This window comes from Grammomys surdaster, unplaced genomic scaffold (assembly GCF_004785775.1).
Source record: "Grammomys surdaster isolate TR1022 unplaced genomic scaffold, NIH_TR_1.0 148, whole genome shotgun sequence".
NCBI lineage: Eukaryota > Metazoa > Chordata > Mammalia > Rodentia > Muridae > Grammomys > Grammomys surdaster.
Genome location: NW_021604606.1, coordinates 1,080,530 through 1,101,144, shown reverse-complemented (window position 1 = coordinate 1,101,144; position 20,615 = coordinate 1,080,530). Strand labels below are relative to the sequence as shown.

Below are 20,615 nucleotides of genomic sequence, written 5' to 3'. Positions count from 1 at the left end.
TAAAATTGCTCAGTAAAGATAAAGTGCTATACAAGTATTATACTTAAGAGAATTTGCCAAAATATCAAAATAAATTGACATAGTAGGAAAAAAAGACTTGGGTGGTGAAATCAATTTGTATATTGTTCACATTCCCTCTTCTTATAGTCATTAAAGAAAAGCAGCAATTCCTAGATGGCTGCACTCTTACATTTTGATGATCTTGCTAGTTTGAAGATTTCCTCAAATGCCTAGAAATGCAATTCTAAAAATAAGTGTGAAGTTTCTTCTATTCAGCATCTTCATGTATGACTGCATAGAATATCACATTTATACAAAGCTTCCTCTATTAGTCGTAAAGAATAGACACAAAGATATCTAACTCCTGCATCATAGCTACTAAGACATTATAGAACAGATGTAACAAAAATGAACTTTGCAGGAGAGTTAAAATACTTAGAACTCCAAAATCAGGATTATTGACTGCTTGAATAAATCATTGTCTTTCAATCTTTTGTTGTTTTTCAGAGGTAAGGGGGAAGTTTGTATTTAATAACACAGAAGTAACTCAGATTGGACCATTCCAAACGACATTTTCTATTTCTGTAGAAAGAAACCACAGAGAACTCATCAAGCTAATGCATATATGAAAATGAAGCTGAACTAAGTAGACCAGCATTGATAATAGAATTAATCTAAATAAATGTAAAATCTACTATGTGATTTGGGGATATTTTATTGAATTTCTAATCCTCGGCCTCACTTTGTGGTGGCATCTTAATAAATTGAACATGTATAATACATGACCTGACAAATGAAGAAGTAAACTACTTTATTTAAGCCTTTACATTTGTCAACAGCATCCTGGCAATAATGGCTTTCTGTCCACTGTTTTAATAATGTATGTACTGATTACTTCCACCTAAATTGTAACCAGAAAAATCTCAGGAAGCTTTGAAGGTGTCCTTAATGGTCTCCAGGGAAGGGAATTTACAGATTTTAAAACTGAAAGATGAAAACCTAAGAGCAAATAGTTTAATTAGTAAAAGTTCAAACAAAAAGCCATTACCTACAGTGTCCTTATAATCAAGATCTAATCTCCATTTGGATCTGGGACACAAAGATAGGACTTAAATAAGCTCCTGGTTTATTGCCGCTCTCTTTGGATATTCCCCATTATGATTTGCTTTAAGACTCTCTCTAGGTTAATCACAGAAGTAGACAAGTAATAAATATCACTTTAGTGGCTGCTCAAGTAAAACAAAAGAGGTCAGTTTTAAAAACTATATCTGGACCCAAATAATACACACTAATTGAAAACGAGTCAGTCTAGTGAGGCAAGTAATTAGTAACTGTAAAAGCCAGGATAATATATTCCAAAGATCTAAAATTGGTCAGTTTGTATTTGCTAAGGCACATTTGAGTTCTAATTATTTATAACACTTCACTACATATGGAGCATTATTTTATTAATTAGACTTCAGAGCCATACACTTAGAGTTGTTATGCTGCCCAGCTGGTTTGGGGAACACAGATCTACTCTTGTGGGTAAGAAAACAACTTTGAGAAGTGAAACAGCAGTTCTCAACAACTTGTGTGGAATATCTTGGTATTCTACCTACTGTAAAGTCATAGACCTCTTTATCACAGCAACTGAGAATGTCTACATTATGATTGCAATTGTATGATTACTCTAAAGATGATCAAAAATATAAACTCACCAATTTTAAGCATCTTTAGAGAAAATAATACTAAAATGAACTATATATGTCACCTTTGTTTAAACTTTCAGTAATTTAATGGGTTCTGTATGGGTTCTGTACTAGCTGGTTTTATATCAACTTTACAAAAACTTGAGCCATTTTAGAAGAGGGTAGCTCAGTTGAAAAAAAATACTTCTACAAGACTGGCCTGTAGGCAAGCTTGTAATGTATTTTCTTTCTTTAAAACTATTTATCAGTTCTTTGTGAGTTTTGCATCTTGCCCTCCGTCATACTTGCCTTTGCATGCTACATCCAACAGAGAAAAAAAATCTCATTGCGGAGAGTGTAGTGTGTCCAAAATGTGTCCCATAGTATACCCTGTTGTCCAAATGCCTTTACTTAGAAATGTTCATTTGCAATGAGACATTCATATATTTTGAGGCCTCTGGCTTCTGGTACTAGAACCTCACTGGTACTCATGTCAGATATCCTGCTGTTGCCCTGTGTTATGGAGATCCTATAGTTTGAATCTGTGATACCAGCCCTGTTGTTGTCCTTTTGGGTTGGAGAGATGGCTCAGTGGTTAAGAGCACTTGCTTCTCTTACAGAAGACCAAGGTCCAGTTCCCAGCACCCACATGGAGTTCACAAACATCCCTAACTCCTGTTCCAGAGGATCTGTTATCTTTCTGACCTCTGTAGGCACTATGCATATATGTAATGTATTTTTTGATTGGTGGCTGATGAAGGAAGGCCCAGCTAGTTCACTGTGGATAGTGCCACCTTTAGGTTTGTGGTCCTGGATGATATAAGAAGGTAAGCTGAGCAAACCAGGAGCAGCAAGCCAGTAAGCTTTACTCCTCCATGTTCTCCATGGCATCAGGTCCTCCTTCTGGGCTTCTGACTAGACTTCGTTGGATAGTGGACTTTAAGCTATAAGCTGAAATCAAACTTACTTCCCTCCAAGTTGCTTTTGGAGATGGTGTTTTATCACAGCAATAGAAATCCTGACTAAGACAGGTTCCTGTCAAAAGCAGTCAAGGGCATTAATAGTTTACCACAACTAGTAAAAGAAATGATTTTTTAAAAGTGACACTGAAAATACATGGAGAATAAATTTATGATTTCAAGTGATCCATCTTGACATTCAACCCAGCAGTCATGTAGACAGCAATTGAATAACTAATCCAATAAAGAACCAGAAAAATCTGATCCTGGAAACATGGAAGGCAAACAGAAGTAAAAATTAAAACATACTTTTGAGGACATTTTGATGGAATTTTATACTGACTCCATTTACTTTTGATCCTTCTGAGTTCTGATATTCTGACAGAAAACCCTGCTACAAAGAATCTTCCTTTATTCTTTTTGTCCAAGCAGCAAGTGTATCATTGCTGAATAAGTCATTGTAGCACACCTCTGAAAGCCACTGGAGAGTAAAACTGGATATAAAACTGAGCTTTCATCAATACCTAGGAGTGACAGATTCCTTGAGAATGGGGAATGTTTTGTGATATTTACCACCATAAAGATACCAAGATACCATTGTGTATTAGGCAAAATCTCAAGTAAAGCTGCATGTCAAAGCAACTGAACACACTTTACTAAAGGATGCCCAGTTATGCAAATGTGTGGTGACTGAATCTGAGTAACAGAGGAAGGAAGGTAAACATGGGAGAATAGAGGAACTCACATCACATGCAAAAACATTACAAGTGGGATAAAGCCCATAGGCATGCATCTGAGTGATCAATTACTCAAGCACATGTTACCTTTAACTCTAGCGTCTCCATTGTCTCTACACATATGATTTTTCTGCATGGAGACTGAAAATTTAAGTACAAGCACTTGAACAATTAGTAAGCTATCAGATCAAGCAGTCAGGTACAGGGAAGCAGTAGTTACAACAAAATGTTAGAAAAGGAAATCATGGCAGTTCTTTTGACCAATTTCCCCATATTTCTACTGCTAGACAAAATAGTAGTCACAAGCTGTACTTATTTACTATGTGCACTTTTCCAATGATTTATTTTCTTTAGTGTCCCAGCTATAATAAAATTATCTATTTTTGCAAAAATTAAGCCTCTACTGTATCAGACAAAGAATTCTATTTAAAATGCTTATGTGTCTTTGGCAGAAGAGGAGGGGGAAGATCTTAAGAGCCAGAGGTAGTGGATGATTCACAGGAAGTAGAATCTTCCAGACACAATAGGGTTGGTACACACAGGAACTTAAACGTACTGTGGCAGCACATAGAAGACCTGGACAGGTTCAAACCAGACAGAATTCAAGCACTGATAATGGAAATTAGACATAACATCCTACTCTATCTTAGAAGATATTTGCAATTGATGCCTACTGGGAAAATGAAATCAGTTTTCTCCAATGGAGTGACATTGAGTATATCATATAAAATCCATAGATGGCTCTATGTCCTACAATTGATGACTAACACACACACACACACACACACACACACACACACACACACACACACCCCTATTCTTTCTTGCCTACTTTTTGTTTCTGTATTTTCATCTTTTGGTAGTTTGTATTGATTACTGTCGGGATTTTCCTTAATTATTTTTTGAGATAGAGAAAAACATGAATTTGGGTTGAGAGGGAGGTGAAAAGAATCTGAGAGGTCTTACAGAAGGGGAGAGAAATCAATATAAATATATTGTGTAAAAACACTTTTTAAAACAACAAAAATATTCATGTTTTTCAATGAATGTTATACATATATATCAATATTGAGCTACTCAAAGTTAGGACACAATAAAATACAGTGGGATTACATTTAAACTTGCTACAAAATTTAGTAACTTGAATACATAAAAAGAAATAGCGTAAGAAACAGAAGTCTTTCTTAGCATTATCTTTCAAAGACCTCTGTGCCTTCATATTTTTTTTTCTTTTTGTAAACTCTTGTGTCCTTTTCTCTGAAATAATATAAGCCCCTGCTTGATCTTTCTTTAAGATGCTACCATTGGGTGAGTCTCCAGTGAGATATTTCTTTTAAAGATTGAATATACAAAAGTATTACCATTTAACAAGATTTTTTCATTTGACTATAGTATATTTTGGCTCGCAGTTCATGTCTATTTATGGACCTTTCATTTCCATTTGGAAAAAACAGTTATTAGTAGCTATTATACATCATATACTACACTAATCTATATGGTTTTGAAAAGTGAAGAAAATGAAATCTTGCCTTTCCCATTCAGAACCTTCTTGAGAAGACAGAAATGTAAGAAAGGAAGAAAGAAAGACATACAACAGAAACAAACAAAAAACAAAACCAACAATTGGCCAATGATGAAAGATCCTAGGGGAGGAATGACTCATTATTCTCAACATTTGAGAGACATTTATATTTTTAATCTTATATAAATGGTATAAAAATGGTGAGGAAAGGAAGCTAATAAGTGAATTGGAGTTAATAATTCTCCTTCCCAAAGACAGAAAACCTATCAAAAACTTCAATATCAGAAATGAGAAACCGTCTTTTGAGTTTTTTGGTTCATGCCCCAGTTAGGGTTTCTGTGATAAAACACCCTGACCAAACCAAGTAGGGAGAAAATGGTTTATTTGGTTTATATTTTCATACCATAGTCACTAAAGGAAGTTAGGACAGGAATTAAAGCTTGGCAGGAACACGGAATCAGGAGCTGATACAGAGATCACAGAGGGATGCTGCTTACTGGCTTTCCCCCCACGGCTTACCTAGCCTTCCTTCCTGTAGAACCCAGGACCATCAGCTCAGGAATGGTTCTACCTATAAAGGGCCAGACCTTCCTGACTCAAAAATCATGAAAATACCCTTCAGGCTTCCCTAGTGCTTAATCTTATAGAGGTATTTTCTCAAATGAGGCAAGCTTCTTATTCTCCAGTGACTCTAGCTTGTATCAAGTTATAAAATTAGCCAGCATAGTCAGGGTTGTCCAAGAGACTCCCAAACCTACAAGCTATTGCTATTGCCCTTGACTGCCCATTCTCAGGAGTGGAAGGTAAGTCCTTATTGCTGAAGAAGCAAGCTATGTACTTCATAAAGAGGGCCCAGAGATCCCCTAACCTGGAACTCTCCAGAAGGCCTCCTCCCTGATGACTAGACAAACAATCTTCCAAATCAGGGAAACAACCAACAATTCTATCCAGTTATGACACTTATGAATCACAATAGCCAACATTGCTCCATAACATTAAAGGTATAATTGTGGCATATAAGTCTTGGCAATAACTTATAGCTCTTCAATTGAAATGAAGAAATGTTAAACAAGAGGAAATCATACTTGGTGCAGGAAACCTAGATTATTACCCAAGGCTAGTGAAGTCATAGATTGTAGAGGAGAAACTTCATTCACCACTTTACTAAACCAGCCTAATCCGTAACAACAATCTAAACATCTCTCCTTATACCCACAGACAAATATAGTTCTCACCCATTACCAAGACATCTTCTCTTAGTAACAGACTGAGACAATAATAGAAAACCACTACTGATCCAAAGGCAGAGTTATAGAGCCCTCCCACCCCACTCCTCGGTGGATATATCTACAAAATAGTCCAACACCTAAAGTTCAGTAAACCCTGCAGAAGATGGGGTGGAAAGATTGTAAGAACCAGAGAATCAGGTTGTTTGCAGTGATATTGTATCAATCAGTAGTGTTAGAAGCTACATCTGTTAAGTGTCATTAATATGAATGCCTAAACATGAGCTGAATAAGGACAGCAATAAGCATGCCAAAAGGGACAGGAGAAATTCCACAAGGCTTCAACCCTACACAAAGAACTACAGGAAACTAAGAAATGCTAAGAATGGAAGAAACAGTCTTCTCCAAAGAGGAACACACAAATTGGTTGTTCAATACCTTATCTCTGAAGACACATATACAAGTTATATTATACAGACAGAACAGATTATAAGTAGAAATAAGTAATGAAAAATAGGTCACGAAATTGAGAGAGAAAGGAGTCATGTACAAGAAGGTTTGGAGGAAAGAAGGGTAAAGGAGAAATGATTTAATTGTAATATAAAAAAGTCAACTAATTTTATTCATGGATCTCATTTTGATTATTATAATACAACTGAAAACTTAAAAAATGTTATGTGTGAGAAAAATGAATATTTGATATGATACAATTACTGCTATTTTATAATATTATACGAGTATATTTACTTACAAAGAGCAAACCCTTCCCTTTTTGAGATACTTCCTAAAATATTTTAGAATAAATGGAATATGACTGAGAGTTGCTTCAAAATGACAAGGGAATGAATAGAGGCATAGAAGAAATAAAAGTGTCCATGAATTGAGGATTGTTGATATCTTGGAAAGCACGTGAATTTTTTTTATAAAATTCTGTCTACTTTTATAAATATTCAATATTTTCCATGATAAGAAGGGTTTAAAAATAGACAAAAGGGATATTACTAATGGAGATTTTTGACATTTAAAATATAATGGGTGTGGATTATTTATAATTAACCATTGGATAAAAGGAGTAAAAATATTTCACTCCATTTAATTTTTAATCAAAAACAATTTTAAAATAGTCATTTAATGCTTACTATGCACAAGTCATTATTCTCTAAAACATCCTACCCTGTGTATATCATTCTGCTTCTGAACTGCTGGAAAATCTCCACCGATAGGTGCCTGCCGGCTCAATTCATCATCTTTTAGCTGTAGCCACACAAGAAGTTCCTGAAGAGAAAGATGCAAACGCTTCCACTGGTCAGAACTGGCTTCCAAATGGGACCTGAAAGTTAACAGAAGCAAACTGTGTCAGAATAGCTAGAAGTGTAGTTAATGAGTCTTCCATTGCATTGTTTGGATATTGCCATAATACACACCTATCAATAAAAATCTAGCTATCTGATTTGGGGAATCATGAAATGGGGTGGGGCTGTTCTGTTGACAATTTTGAGGAAAGGCTACATTCAGACATATGTTTCTTTCCACATGCAGAATTCTGAGACTTTTGGCATGGTCTCTACACTAGAATCAATTGCTTTACCGTCCTGTTTCTGTCAATGATTTTTGGTGTTTCTGGTAGAAAAAGACTTAGAACCAGTGACTAATAAAACGACTTAGTTTTCATATGACTCATATTGGAATGCTTTCTGCTTTGTAAAATGGAAAGGTCTCTCCCTACATTTCGACTTTTCTCTTTCTTCTACCCTGGGCAGCCTTTTTCTTTGACTCCTTCCATCTGGTATGTGTTCCTTTTGCTTTGCCTCCCATATGGTTCCCTTGTTCCTCTGCCCCTCTTTCTTCCTTTGCACCTGGGATTTGAGTTTTAAGTTCCAACATTTTGCATTATTTCCTTTGTGCAAAAGTTATGGAGATAACAACTCAGTGGAAGAGAAAAATCAGACATTTGTCAGAAAGCTTCCCTCAAACATGAATAATTTAGGCAGGAGATAGAGTGCTCTCCTATCAGCTGTATTTAGGACATGTTAATCCTTAGAAGCTGTGTAGGAATATACAAATGAATGATCTGTGCTATAAAAACCACATTTCATTTGCAGAGGAGAAAGTAAATTAATAAAATAAATCATCATCCAGAAAACAAAGGAGAAAATTTCAGTGCTTTATCCTTAGGTCAATCTGCAACCATGGTGCATCACTTACAGTTTTATCAGCAAGCACTAATTAATTCATAAGAATTAATGCTGCCTGTAACATAAATACATTAAAGTCTCCAGGGCTGCCAAGAAATACAATGTAAAGCAGCCAAGTAGAAGAATATTTCCCTTGTCTATTCAGTAACTTAGCCTGATATTTCCAATATAACTCTCCTTCTGGACTTCATATTACTAGATTATGTACTTAATACTGATATTAAATTGTCTCAAATTTTCTGAAATATACTCTAATGGAGACATGAAAGTCTTTAAAAGGTGAAAATAACTATTCAATTAAAGGAATATGAAGAAAGCAACTGGAAAAGCCCAAAAAGTTATAGGTAGAAAATATTAATTTTTACCATTGCTTATGATTATGATAAACTAAAAACCCACAAATATTCAGTGATAAGGCCTTTATTACATCTATTATGATAATGTCATACAATGAAATTCTATCCAATATTAGGTACGGTAGCCTAGGCAAAATTTTATGCCTATAGAAAAAGAGAAAGTATGTTACAAAAAAGAAGTACAATCTTTTTTATTTTGTAAAAGGTTTGTGAGTAGGTAGGTGTACCTTTGTAAGCAAATGTTTAAACTATGCATGGAAATTTCTGTAATGACCACCATCTTTTCTTTTAGGGGTAGATTTGCAATATTTCCCTTTATCTTTATATTTGCATAATATGTAAGAATATTAATTCTATAATACATGATGCCATGCTGAAACTATGTTAAAAATGTATACTTTTACTGAAAGTGAGAGAAATTAAACATTTCAACCCTTTAATAGTATTAGTATATAATAAATTAACCATGTTGTACCATGTTATGAATACACTATATAAATGCAGATTGTATGCGGTATAGAGGTCAAATTTTCTGTTTCTTCCTCCTTCTAGAGTCATCATTTTCCTCTGATAACCCTAAGTGAGAATTCCTAATTCAATATTTTAGCTATTTAAACAGTTCAATGAGTACTGTTCACAGGATTCTCTACAAAGTTTGAAATTTAAGGCTTGGTTCCATGGAAGCTGAAAGAAGCAATCAAGTAGGACATTTTTATAGGTAGGCAGAGACACATAGAATAGCAGCCAACAGCAGCAAAGACAACGGTTAAATAAATATTTATTATGTGCCTTTAAGTCATATAAGGTATTGGGTTGTGATGGGGAAAATAAAAGGGGATAAAGATGCCCCATGTTTGTCTTCCATTTATTTTGTAGCTAAAGCAAACTAATATGGTTGAGCATTCCAAGAGAGAATCTAGTAATTGTGTGACAGGACATGTTTTAAGGTATGGAATTTCTTAAAAATTTAAAATGTTTGATACCTTAAAAAACCCAGCATCTTAGTTCTCAGCCTTCTTGTCTAGGTCTCTTTATACAAATCAAGCCAGCTGTGATGTCATAGAGATCTGACTGCTTCTGCTTTCTGGGTGCTGGGAGGAAAGGTATGCAGCACCATTTCTTGCTCATCTTAACTATGCATCTAATAGGTAATCATAGTAATAGGTAATAATGATAATAATAATAATAGTTAATAATGAATATTATTTTCCCTCCAGTAGATAGGACATGAAGACAAAAGTCTAAGCAAAGGACTTTAGGAGTAGGCTCAAGCTTAATTAATCAGAAAATTATATCCAATTTAACATAATTCTAAGTTGTGGTTCTCAAATTTCAGTGTACATAAGTGTTTAGTATAACTTGTCTGAAATCCAGATCTCCAGCCCTTACTTCCAAAATCTCGGCAGTTTTAAGAAGTGTTTCACAGCTCTTCAGCTGAGCTCTAAGAGCACTGAGAAATCAGTTCTTAAAGTATTTAGTTTGAGTTCTTTAATGCTATCTGTAGGTCTTTCTAGGAAAACGGTTGCATCGACTTGACATGATTTGAAGGTAATCAAAATACAAGGAAACTGTATTAGGTTGGACAACATTTTCCTTTAGCGCATTCAGCTTTTGAAATTTGTCTAAGACATTTGTAGTTTACATATATGTTTGTTTATATGTTGGAAGAAGTTGCTCATTGTACATTAATGACTACATATCAAATATTTCTGAACAATTAGCCTATTTTTGTGTTTGGGGGAAAAAGAATGTGTAGTTGCTGCTCACTTTCTGTATTTAAATTTATTTTTTGCAAAGGATGTTAGGATTAATATTAGTTCAACTCACCTTAATCAAAGACCCTGTTTTGTAATTGAGGGAAAAGCAGGACTAAAGGTTTAAAGACACATCTGTTATATGGTCATATTAACATTTGGGAATTGAGAATTACAGGTCACCCTTAGAGAAGAAAAACCTTTAAGCATCTGAGTTTTAAACATTCTAGGGAAAATGACTTATTAATGGTCAAATGTAATTTATTTATCTCTATCCACTGAATACAAAACAAAAGAGATGGTTTGAAGAGGCACACTTAGTATTTATCTATTCCCTACTCATCTTTATTATTAAAGAGAAGAACTCGGGGCCTACTTGTCTCTAAAAAGACAAGTGCTGATCTTTGAAAATTGTTCCACAAATTATAAGGTTTGGGCAAAATACAGAACTTTTTAAGTGTATCATGATGTACTGCTTGCTATTTACAGAAATCTTCAGAGACAGGACTCTAAGAATTATACAGATGATAAAGTGGTTGCTATTTCTCTAGATACAGATATTTCAAATGTGATTTGGTTGATGCCTAGTTTGAAATCCTTAATAAAACTTTACTCTGAAAAGCACACATTCTTAAAGCAAATTGTGCTCTATTGAATTCATTTTTCACTTTGACTTCCTTTATAAAGCTAGCGATATATCTCTGCACCTCCTATGTGCCCCTGTGTAATACAATAGCACTTAAGTCGACAGAAAGAAAGTGTACAGATGCAGAAATAATAAAGAACTACAGAAATAAAGTGGGAGCTGTGGGGCTTTAAATAAAGACAGAGAATTAAACTCAAAGAGAAGTAAACCTTTTTTTCCCTCCTAGTTGGGACTCGAACTCCAACTTCCAACATAATTAACATTCCAAGAGTAAGAGAAAGGTCAGAGAGGCTCAATGTCCACGTTGCTTTTATTCCCCCTCAAAAGTATATGACTCTTCTTCCTTTTGCTCTTTCTTTGTTCTGCACTATAGAAAAATAAAACCCTTAGTTCCAACTGCTAATACCAAGTACTTCCTAAGAGATTCATTGTTGCTGAAGAATTTGTTAGTGTTCCTGTCTCTCTAACTAATGTGCAAAATTTGGCAAACATGAAATTCATATGGTTTTTACAAGTTTTTCTGCACCAAGCATAAAAATATAAATTTGCTGAAGTCATATCAACTACATATTAAGTAACCCTCATAGTGAAACATATATCCAATAATGTGGAAAAATCTGAATACAGATTAAACAAATCTTCATAAATATTGCCTCTGTAAAAAATTCACTTGCTGACTTCTGAAATCTTAAGTAGTTTTAAAGTCAAAGTGAAGAGTTGTGTATATGGGCTATTTTATCATGAGAAATACTTGGCTTCATTAATCATCCTCCTGCTACTGAAATTTCAGTTCTCACTCTGTATATGTATGCATGTGTACAGACTTCTATATGTAAAGATATTATTGTATTTCCAGCCTTTACCTTGCTCTATATAGCTGAGTTATCACTGATGTTTACTTAGTAGTCTATCTTGTGGACAATGTGTGATATGATAATGAGTATGAAAGGGATGATCCACTTTTCTTGAGTGGAACAGTAAGTTTGTACTCTAGAATTTCAACCACTTTTTCTCAAGGACATTCTATTTATTTTTAATAGTATATTTTAAATACAGATCAGTTCTATGCAAATGTAAAAATCAAGGAGCTGTGGAGAGGAATAAAATGGTTAACTTCTTGCTAAACAAGCACGGGGACCTTTGTTTGGATCCCTAGCATTCACATATAAGCCAAGCATAGTGGTATGCATATGTAATTCCTGGCACAAGGAACTAGAGACAGGTGGGTTCCTGAGTTTATTGGCTATACCTTATAGCCAAATTGATGCACTTAAGGTTCAGTGAGATAACCTGAGTCAAAATATTAGACGGCAACTGAGAAAGACACTGGCATTGGCTTCTAGCCTCTTGCATACAGGCGCATATACCCACAGGCTCGGGTGCACACACATGTGAGCATGCACACACACCATACATACAGTGATTCTTCTGGGTTGAAAAAGCATTATCTTAGAATTTATAGAGTTGCATAGGATTAAAGTACTTAAGTAATTAGCTCAAGATTATATATTATGTGATAAAAGAGTCAGAAGATAACAACTGTGGTGTAAAAAGACTATTCTTTTAGACTTATTTTGTTTGACTTTACCCATCTTTTATTTAATTTAGCTGAACCTAAGAAACATGAAGCCACTCATGGGCAGCCAAAGGAACTTTGTGTGTGTGTGTGTGTGTGTGTGTGTGTGTGTGTGTGTGTATGTATCTGTTTGTGCCTATGTCTGTGTTTTGGGTTGAGCCAAAGATCTTATTCATATCAGACAAGCGCTCTACCATATACTTAGACCATACACTTAGTCCTTCCAGTATAAATTCTAGTGACTGTGGAAAGAACTGGTGAAGAACATCCAGAATAGAAAATACATGGAGAATTTGGTTCAAAATTCAAAGAATAAGAGAGATTGTGTTCCAAACATAAGAACCAACCAGTATGTGTCCATACTGCATCTCTCACAAGATACAGAAAACTGCTAGAAATTAAAACTGGCTTAGAAAGCAGAATCTAGTTGCTTAGATCTCTTTATGGGAGAGGGACTAGAATGTTACTTGGTGAGAAGGATACAGGATGGGAGTGGGCCAAAAAAGAGAAGAGGTTAGTACCAAACTGATGAGTAAAATCTGTGTACATGATCAAAAATTTTGAACTATGGAGCAATGTGATAGAATCCGTGTCCTGGGTAGAATATTTCTGTACAACTGTTGCTTTTATTTTCTGAAACACATGAATGATTTTTGATGCTCTTGCAAAACAATGAACACAGTGCATTTTTTAGTATATAATGTGCTATAATCTACTGAAACAGGGTTGTTTTCTCAGGATATTTTGAAACATTTTAGAAAACTTGCAGTGACATTCAATATGAAAAATCTCCCAATGGACAATCATCCTAATGTTCCTTTATCTTATTTCATAATTACTATCTCTGCTGTGCCACTGCTATGGAATGAGTGATACCCCTACTTCAGTCGAGTGTCAAGAAACTAAAGTATGTAGATGTAAAGAATTCATTGTTTCTTATAATTGAGAACTTATAACATATTCTAGATTATTACAGAGAGCTATTTACAGTCAAAACCATTAATCAGAATATTCAAATAGCAGAATTCACAGCATCTTCCATAAGCTAAGGTAACTGTTTTCTGCTTGATTAATCACAGTAAAAATTAAACTGCAGTAGCTGGCATAAGGGAAATTTTTGAAAATGAAGAGGCCATATTTTGCCAACATCCTGTTTGACAGTTTCAATTCTTTTATTTCATCATATTCACATAAAGGAGAGAAAAGGCATCAAGAGACTTCTGCAACAGTCATAGCCTCTTTTCTTTTTCTTTCCTGCAATAGGGTAACCATGTTCATTTCCTTACCCATCAAAACATTTTTCAGTTCATGTTTTATTATTTTTAAGGACAAATGTTACAAATGTGGCCTTGGTCATTACATACTTAGTCTGCTCTTAGACGTTTAAAATTTAGAAAACTAATAGAGCTTCTCTATAAATAAAATGAAATATCCCATTGTTGCCATCAACTCATCAAAAAGATCAAAAGATCAAAAAGATCAAAGATTTGAAATCATAGATTTCAAAAAACATGGGCAGAACACTGAGATGAAGATGAGATTCTTAGAAGCTAGGGTGCAAACTTGAGGAAAAGCTTTGTATAGATAAAGCCTTTCTGTTTTTTGAAATCTGTTCTCAATCCAATATTTTCAATTGTGATGAATTTATCTGTGAAAATTTCTTTTTTTATTCAACCCTACAGAATACTCTGATGACTAAGCGTTAATATGATGAAGTTCGATTAAATGTGAATAGGTCTTATACATGCCACTTGTTAACTGGGTCACTTTCGGGAACCCATTTAACCTCTCTGTCCTCACTTTCTTCAAAGGCTAAGACAGTATATGAATGAAATAGACTTTTCATAGATGCTTATAACATCACATGATTCAAACACTATGAAATGCTTACAACAGTAGATGAGACATACACACACCCTCTGTTACTCGCTAGTATTATTATTGCTTCATAGTGGGTAGAGTTTCTCAAAAGTGCTTTCAAGTTAATAAAATATCATATGTTCATCTTCCTTATGACAGTTGTATGTTGAAATTGTAGACAATTTAGAAGAACTATGAAGAAGGAGGAAAAGGCTTTTTTCTTTTTAAATAATCAGACTAACTCAGAGTAGTAACTGCTCCCATTATTGAATACCTTCTTTTCTAACTATTGATCAAGTTAATTGGTCCTTTCTATTTCTCTTCATGACCACTCCTTTTATATGCACTGATGAAAGCACAAAAATATTTTTAAAATTAGTGGATTAGGATAAACAATTACTCAGAAAGCAGGGAGCTTGCTCCTCCTCCCTGCATTTTCCAGCTTCTTAGGTAACACTGGGCTCTTTAGAGACCGGCTCTGCTCCTTTGTCTCTCTCTCTATACCTGTATCAGCCATCCAAGAATTCTGAAGACTTCCCTCTACCTTCGTTAGCACTGATACAACCATTCACTTCCCCAAGCAAGCTCATTTGGCAAAGGAGAAAGTAAGTGCAAGATCTAAAGTGTTCAGTGACCCTTCAGAGAATGTGCTTCAACAAAATCTAAGAGAGATCAAGTGATAGTAAGCGGCTATAATCTCCTTAGCTGCCTGAACTCTAGATAGTGTGTCTTTAAATTGTTGATTATAAAATGTTCTGCTTTAAAAGAATCTTCTTTGGTTACACATTTAGACAGATGCCAAAGAGAGAATGTCATAATAAATACTCAGTAATTTTATTGCTGTTTGTATGACACTGTGATACACCAAGAGAGAATTCTGAAATCAGAATCTCAGTGCTCCCTTTTAAAATTTCCTCTAATGTCTTAATATATGTCTCTCCTGTGGTTAGAAAACAGTCCCATTTTAATCTAAACTGAACCTGCAAGTATCATCTCCATTCTAAGTAAATGAATGATTTATTTATTCAAAATAAAATGAATCACTTTAAAATTGGGTGATTTACATATGAGATATTACTTACCTGTTCTAGGAAAATGAGGAGAATCTAGTCATCTTATTCACATCTGGATCCCTGCTCCTCCCCACCCCCATGATCATAGCCTACCTAATGTTGAGAGACTTTTTCCGAAGTTCACTCCACTTGAAATTCATGTTATCCAAACGTCTTTGTAACAGGGGTGCTTCATCTGAACCTTCCAGGGATCTCAGGATTTTTTGGCCATTTTCATCAAGATTGTGATAGATGTCCGTGTGAGCTTCAATTTCTCCTTGGAGATCCTACCAGAAGGCAATAAAACACATTCAGAATTACCAAACAAAGAGACTAGCTGTGGATGTGAATTTGAAGAACTAAAAAAAAAAATTACTAGTTCAAAAGAAATTCTAGCTTGGTAACTAAAAAGAAAATATGTCCTGGTTTAGAATTAATACACTTACAGCACATTTTATAAGTTAAATTTTCTAGTCTATGTATAAAATATTCACACACACACACACACATTACGAAATAAAATGATGTAGTAACATAGATATCAGTGGTAATCATTTCACTACAGTGAGTCAAGTTATATTTTCAATGCATGTATTAATCTATTATATTGTTTGTGACCATAAAAGCATGAAGAAATACACAAACAATGTTGTACTTTGTCCAATGCCAGCACATTAATGGGACTCTATGAGACAAGAGCATCTTCTTGAAAACACACAGTAGTTCACCTTGGTACTATGGCATCATAGATATATAGACATCAAACAATGGTTGCTAAGCATTCCCATTTAAAATACCATCATATTTTCAGACTTGGCAGGTAAAGAATCCATAGGACCTTGATAAGAGTTATGACAAGAGTTATGACATTAAGTTTCATTTGTACAGACACAGATAAAAAAAACATAATATAAGAATCTGACCTTTACATGATATGTCTTCCTGTGCAACATTTTCAGCTTGAACCGGGGACTACAGCACTGATCCTGTTGCATAGCAAACTTAAGAAAAGCCAGGAACAGAATGAGTCCTGCTTTAAAATGCTAACTTTGCTTACATTCTGTTGACAGAATGAGTTTAAGAGCACAGGCCTGGATAGTCAATAATCATAATTGGCCACTTTGTACTCCCTGTTAAATAGTAGCCAGGCCTGTGGATGTGGGAGGGACCTCAAAGAATGGAGGCCTGGAATATGCAACTGACAGTTTATATTAAACAGCCAACTTTTCTTATCATTTTGCCATAATAAGGCAGAGACATTATAAATTCATTTTATATATGTGGTTCCCTCCTTGTTTCCAGCAGAACAGTCAAAGCCAAAGGAACATTCCTTAGAGAGCTGCCGGGTACCAGCATTCCATTCTGCCTACACAATGAATGGAGGCTTTGTACATTATTGTACTTGTGCTTAGAGACTTGTATTCTTCTGTTCAACAAATTTAAAAATTCATTCTGAAGCTCCGACAAATTGGATTGATCTGTGTGACTAAAAAAAATTTTCCTTCCCTCCCCTCTGTCTCTTTACTCTTTCTAAAACTGAATTAAATGACTCTGCTAAAGTAAGAGGAAAGGTGGCAGCAATAACGTGTTAGTAATCCTGAAGAATTGGCTGGTGTTTCCAGTCACAGTCACTTTAAATGCAGAAGTTTGCATGCCGCAGAAGTAAGGTAGAGGGACAATGAATGTTACTTGTCACTATTTTTGGCAGCCAAAGTAGCCCTGATGGACTCTGAGTACTGGAAGGGGAATACAGATGGGATGACCTCAGCTAAAGGAAGGGAAATAGTAAAACAGATGGAAGAGCATCTATCCTTACTCCAAAAAACAGGGCTTTTTCAAGCCGTTATAGCTGGATTTCAAAATCAGAAAATATAGTAGAAAATTATTCATGAGTTTCCTGCAGCATGGAGTTTAATCAGATAGGCATCATTTCCAGGATTTTTTTTCTGTCTGTCTCTGTAGGACACTGGGATACACCACCACCATCATCCACCCTCTACACACACACACACACATACACATGATTCCACTATGTTGACCAGGTTAGGTTAGATCTCATAATATTCCTGTCTCAGTGCTTGAAATTTTGTTACATAGGCACAGCACCACACCCAGATTTTTGCTTTGTCGTGTTTAAATATATAGGATATACCTAATTTACCATTTCTTTCACAAATGAGAAGGGAGAGCTAATTATCTCAATAATTTAGGATAGAAAATCAGATTTAACTTTGAGAAAATTTCCTTATTTGTCTCTTTCATGTTACTTTCATAGTCTTTGTTTGTACACAGACTAACATTTCTTTCCAGTAGATGCATTCAGAGAATGAAAATAAATATGGGTATATTCAAGAAATTTAACTGATAAGAATATCAGTCTCTGTCTCTGTCTCTGTCTCTCTGTCTCTCTCTCCCCCCCATTCCTCCTCCTCCTTCTCTCGTCTCCCCTCGTCTCCCCTCATCTCCCCTCGTCTTCCCTCGTCTCCCCTCGTCTCCCCTCGTCTCCCCTCGTCTCCCCTCGTCTCCCCTCCTCTCCCCTCATCTCCTCTCCCCTCCTCTCCCCTCCCCTCCCCTCGTCTCCCCTCCCCTCCCCTCCCCTCTCCTCTTCTCTTTCTGGAATTGGGATGATTCTGAAGGTGTCACACACATAAGGGTTCTACCACCACTGAGATACATTCCAAGCCCCAGAAAATAATTTAAACAATAGAATGAATGTTCAATAATCCTATTCATATAAATTATCACACATTTGAATTTTTCTATCTTGCTCTGATAGCAAAGACTCAGTCCTAATTACTAGTTCTTTAAGCTCATGTGTAGCATGAAGCAATCGACATTTTTCTTTACTGAATAAGAGAGGACTTCGGAGGTACAAATAGAATGCTGATTCATTAATGTGCTAATTTTTTTCCTTCCACGAATGGGTAGAATCTACTGTATATAAAAATCTTTGTTGTCTCATTAACGAAGAAAAGAACACAAAATGAATAAGCAAGTAGCAACTTAAATTCTGACTAGACTTTCATTTTCATAGAGGACATACAGGACCACCTATAAAATACTTCTGTTATCAGAGAAGAAATTCTCCCAGTGATTCATCTTATATTTTACAGGACCATAGGGGCAATCAGTTACATCAAACAATGACTTAAAACATAAGCATAGTTTTGCCATATTTCTTTGGGATAGAAGGTTTTTGCCAAAAATGTGAAGGTGGAGGACTGAACCTTAAATAAGTATTGGTAAGGAACACAGGGCTCTCTTTTCAAGGTTATAATAGGGATTTTCAGCATCAACGAGGAGTGTGAGTTGTAAGTGAAGAGGAAACAATGATACAACAGCAGAGAGGATGGAACATGTATGTATTAGCATAAAACTACCAGGAGATCATTGGTCTTAGGCTTGTACTAGACTTAGAAAGCATAGAACAGCAACAGGTTGGTAAAGAAAATCAGCAGGTTTCTTAGACGGTAATAAATTTTAGTTTTATTTTATTTCTGGGCTAACAAGAAAAGCTTACTCAAGTCACAGGTACTACACCTGTGCTGTTTTGTTTTGTGGGCTGTTTTGTTGTTGTTGTTGTTGTTGTTTATTTTTCCTTTGTGATTGTGTTTCCCCAGGAAGAACAATAACAAGTAAATAGTGAACAAATATTTTGTGCATAAAAAACAATATAACATATGGAAGTCTTAGTCTACAGTAGGCATGGCTCAAAGAACTGTATATACAGAAGCTTATTTAATCCTTTCTTCCTTTAATCCTCTATAGTAAACAATATTATTTTTATTTTCCATGTAACAGAATGAATTTACAGTAGTGTGAAAAACTGCCTAAAGTCACATGGCTAACAAACAGTGCTGTCAGATTTTGAACTCACACACTTAGACTTCAGGGTGTGTACTCTTAGAAGCAAGGCTATATTACCTCTGAGGTTTTAACTGAGTGGTGATAATATATTGTGTTAGTAATAGCCCAACATATATTCATATATTCATCTCATATATATATGTATATATATATATATATATACATCATTAATATATATGTAACATTAATATATCTATAATATACATATAATATACATATAATAATGATATATATACGGATATATAATGATATAATATAAAGAAACTACCCTTATTTTTAGTACTCAAAGATGATTTCATGGTCTTATTCTTCTGGAGAGTGTTAAACAGAGATGAGGCAGTGGATGAAGATGCAACAAGAAGTAACATGAAATTGAGACAATGAGTGCAAATGGAAAAACAACATGTACTTGTGGACAAAAGAAATCTGTAGCTTAAAAATCTCTATAATTCTGGAGAACATTTATCAGTGAGCACCAAGAAGGCTCAGACATGATATAAAACCTAATTAGAATTTACTTTGATATTGGGTGGGTAGTCTGCTTCAGGTAGGAATTTTAGAAATTCCACATGTCTTTTCCCCCAAGAGTCAATTCTCCTGTTGTAAATTCCCCTTCTCAACAACCCAGGAAATTGTAAGACCAAGCAGCTAAAAAGATATGCGTTTGATTGTCTCTCTTAATGTTTTCCTTAACTTTGAGAATATTTTTCATATACCCATCTTCACTCAACTTAGACAATAGTACTCATTTAGCTGGCTGGTTGCCTTGAATATTGTACTGAGTAATTTTGTAAAACACTTTTTACAGCACACAGAACATAAGTCTTTTAAAAATAATAGATAATATAAAGTTTACTATTATAGGGGGATCCAGAAGAAAATAAAGTGATTTGAAATAGACTTCATGAAGTGATAAGATTTGTCTTGGGTCAGAAGAGATAGAATCAGAAAACAGGGAAGAAGGCATTCCAGGGGGCGAGATCGTTGTAGAAAGGACACTAAGGAGAAACAAACTTAATTTATGAACGGTGGTAATAAACTGCAGTACCTGAGTGCAATGGAAAGTGAGTAGTAGGGAGAAAGAAAATCAATCAAGTTTTCTAAATTAAAAAATGTGAGAAAACAGCCTAGAAAGTGATTGAAAATAAAACTTTACAACAGAAAGTACAAGGACAAGATTATAGAATATTTCAAT

The 20,615-nt window shown here is 35.0% G+C and overlaps 1 protein-coding gene across 4 annotated transcripts in view; it reads right to left on the bottom strand.

The window, feature by feature from the left end:
• Positions 1 to 20,615, bottom strand: part of Dmd (dystrophin) — a 1,212,244-nt gene that overhangs the window by 391,104 nt on the left and 800,525 nt on the right. For all 4 annotated transcript variants that reach the window (XM_028765040.1, XM_028765041.1, XM_028765042.1 and 1 more), the window contains 2 exons: positions 15,668 to 15,840; positions 7,288 to 7,444 (listed from right to left, as the gene is read on the bottom strand). In XM_028765040.1, the coding sequence (XP_028620873.1) occupies positions 7,288 to 7,444; positions 15,668 to 15,840 (330 nt within the window). The remainder of the gene's footprint in view (positions 1 to 7,287; positions 7,445 to 15,667; positions 15,841 to 20,615) is intronic.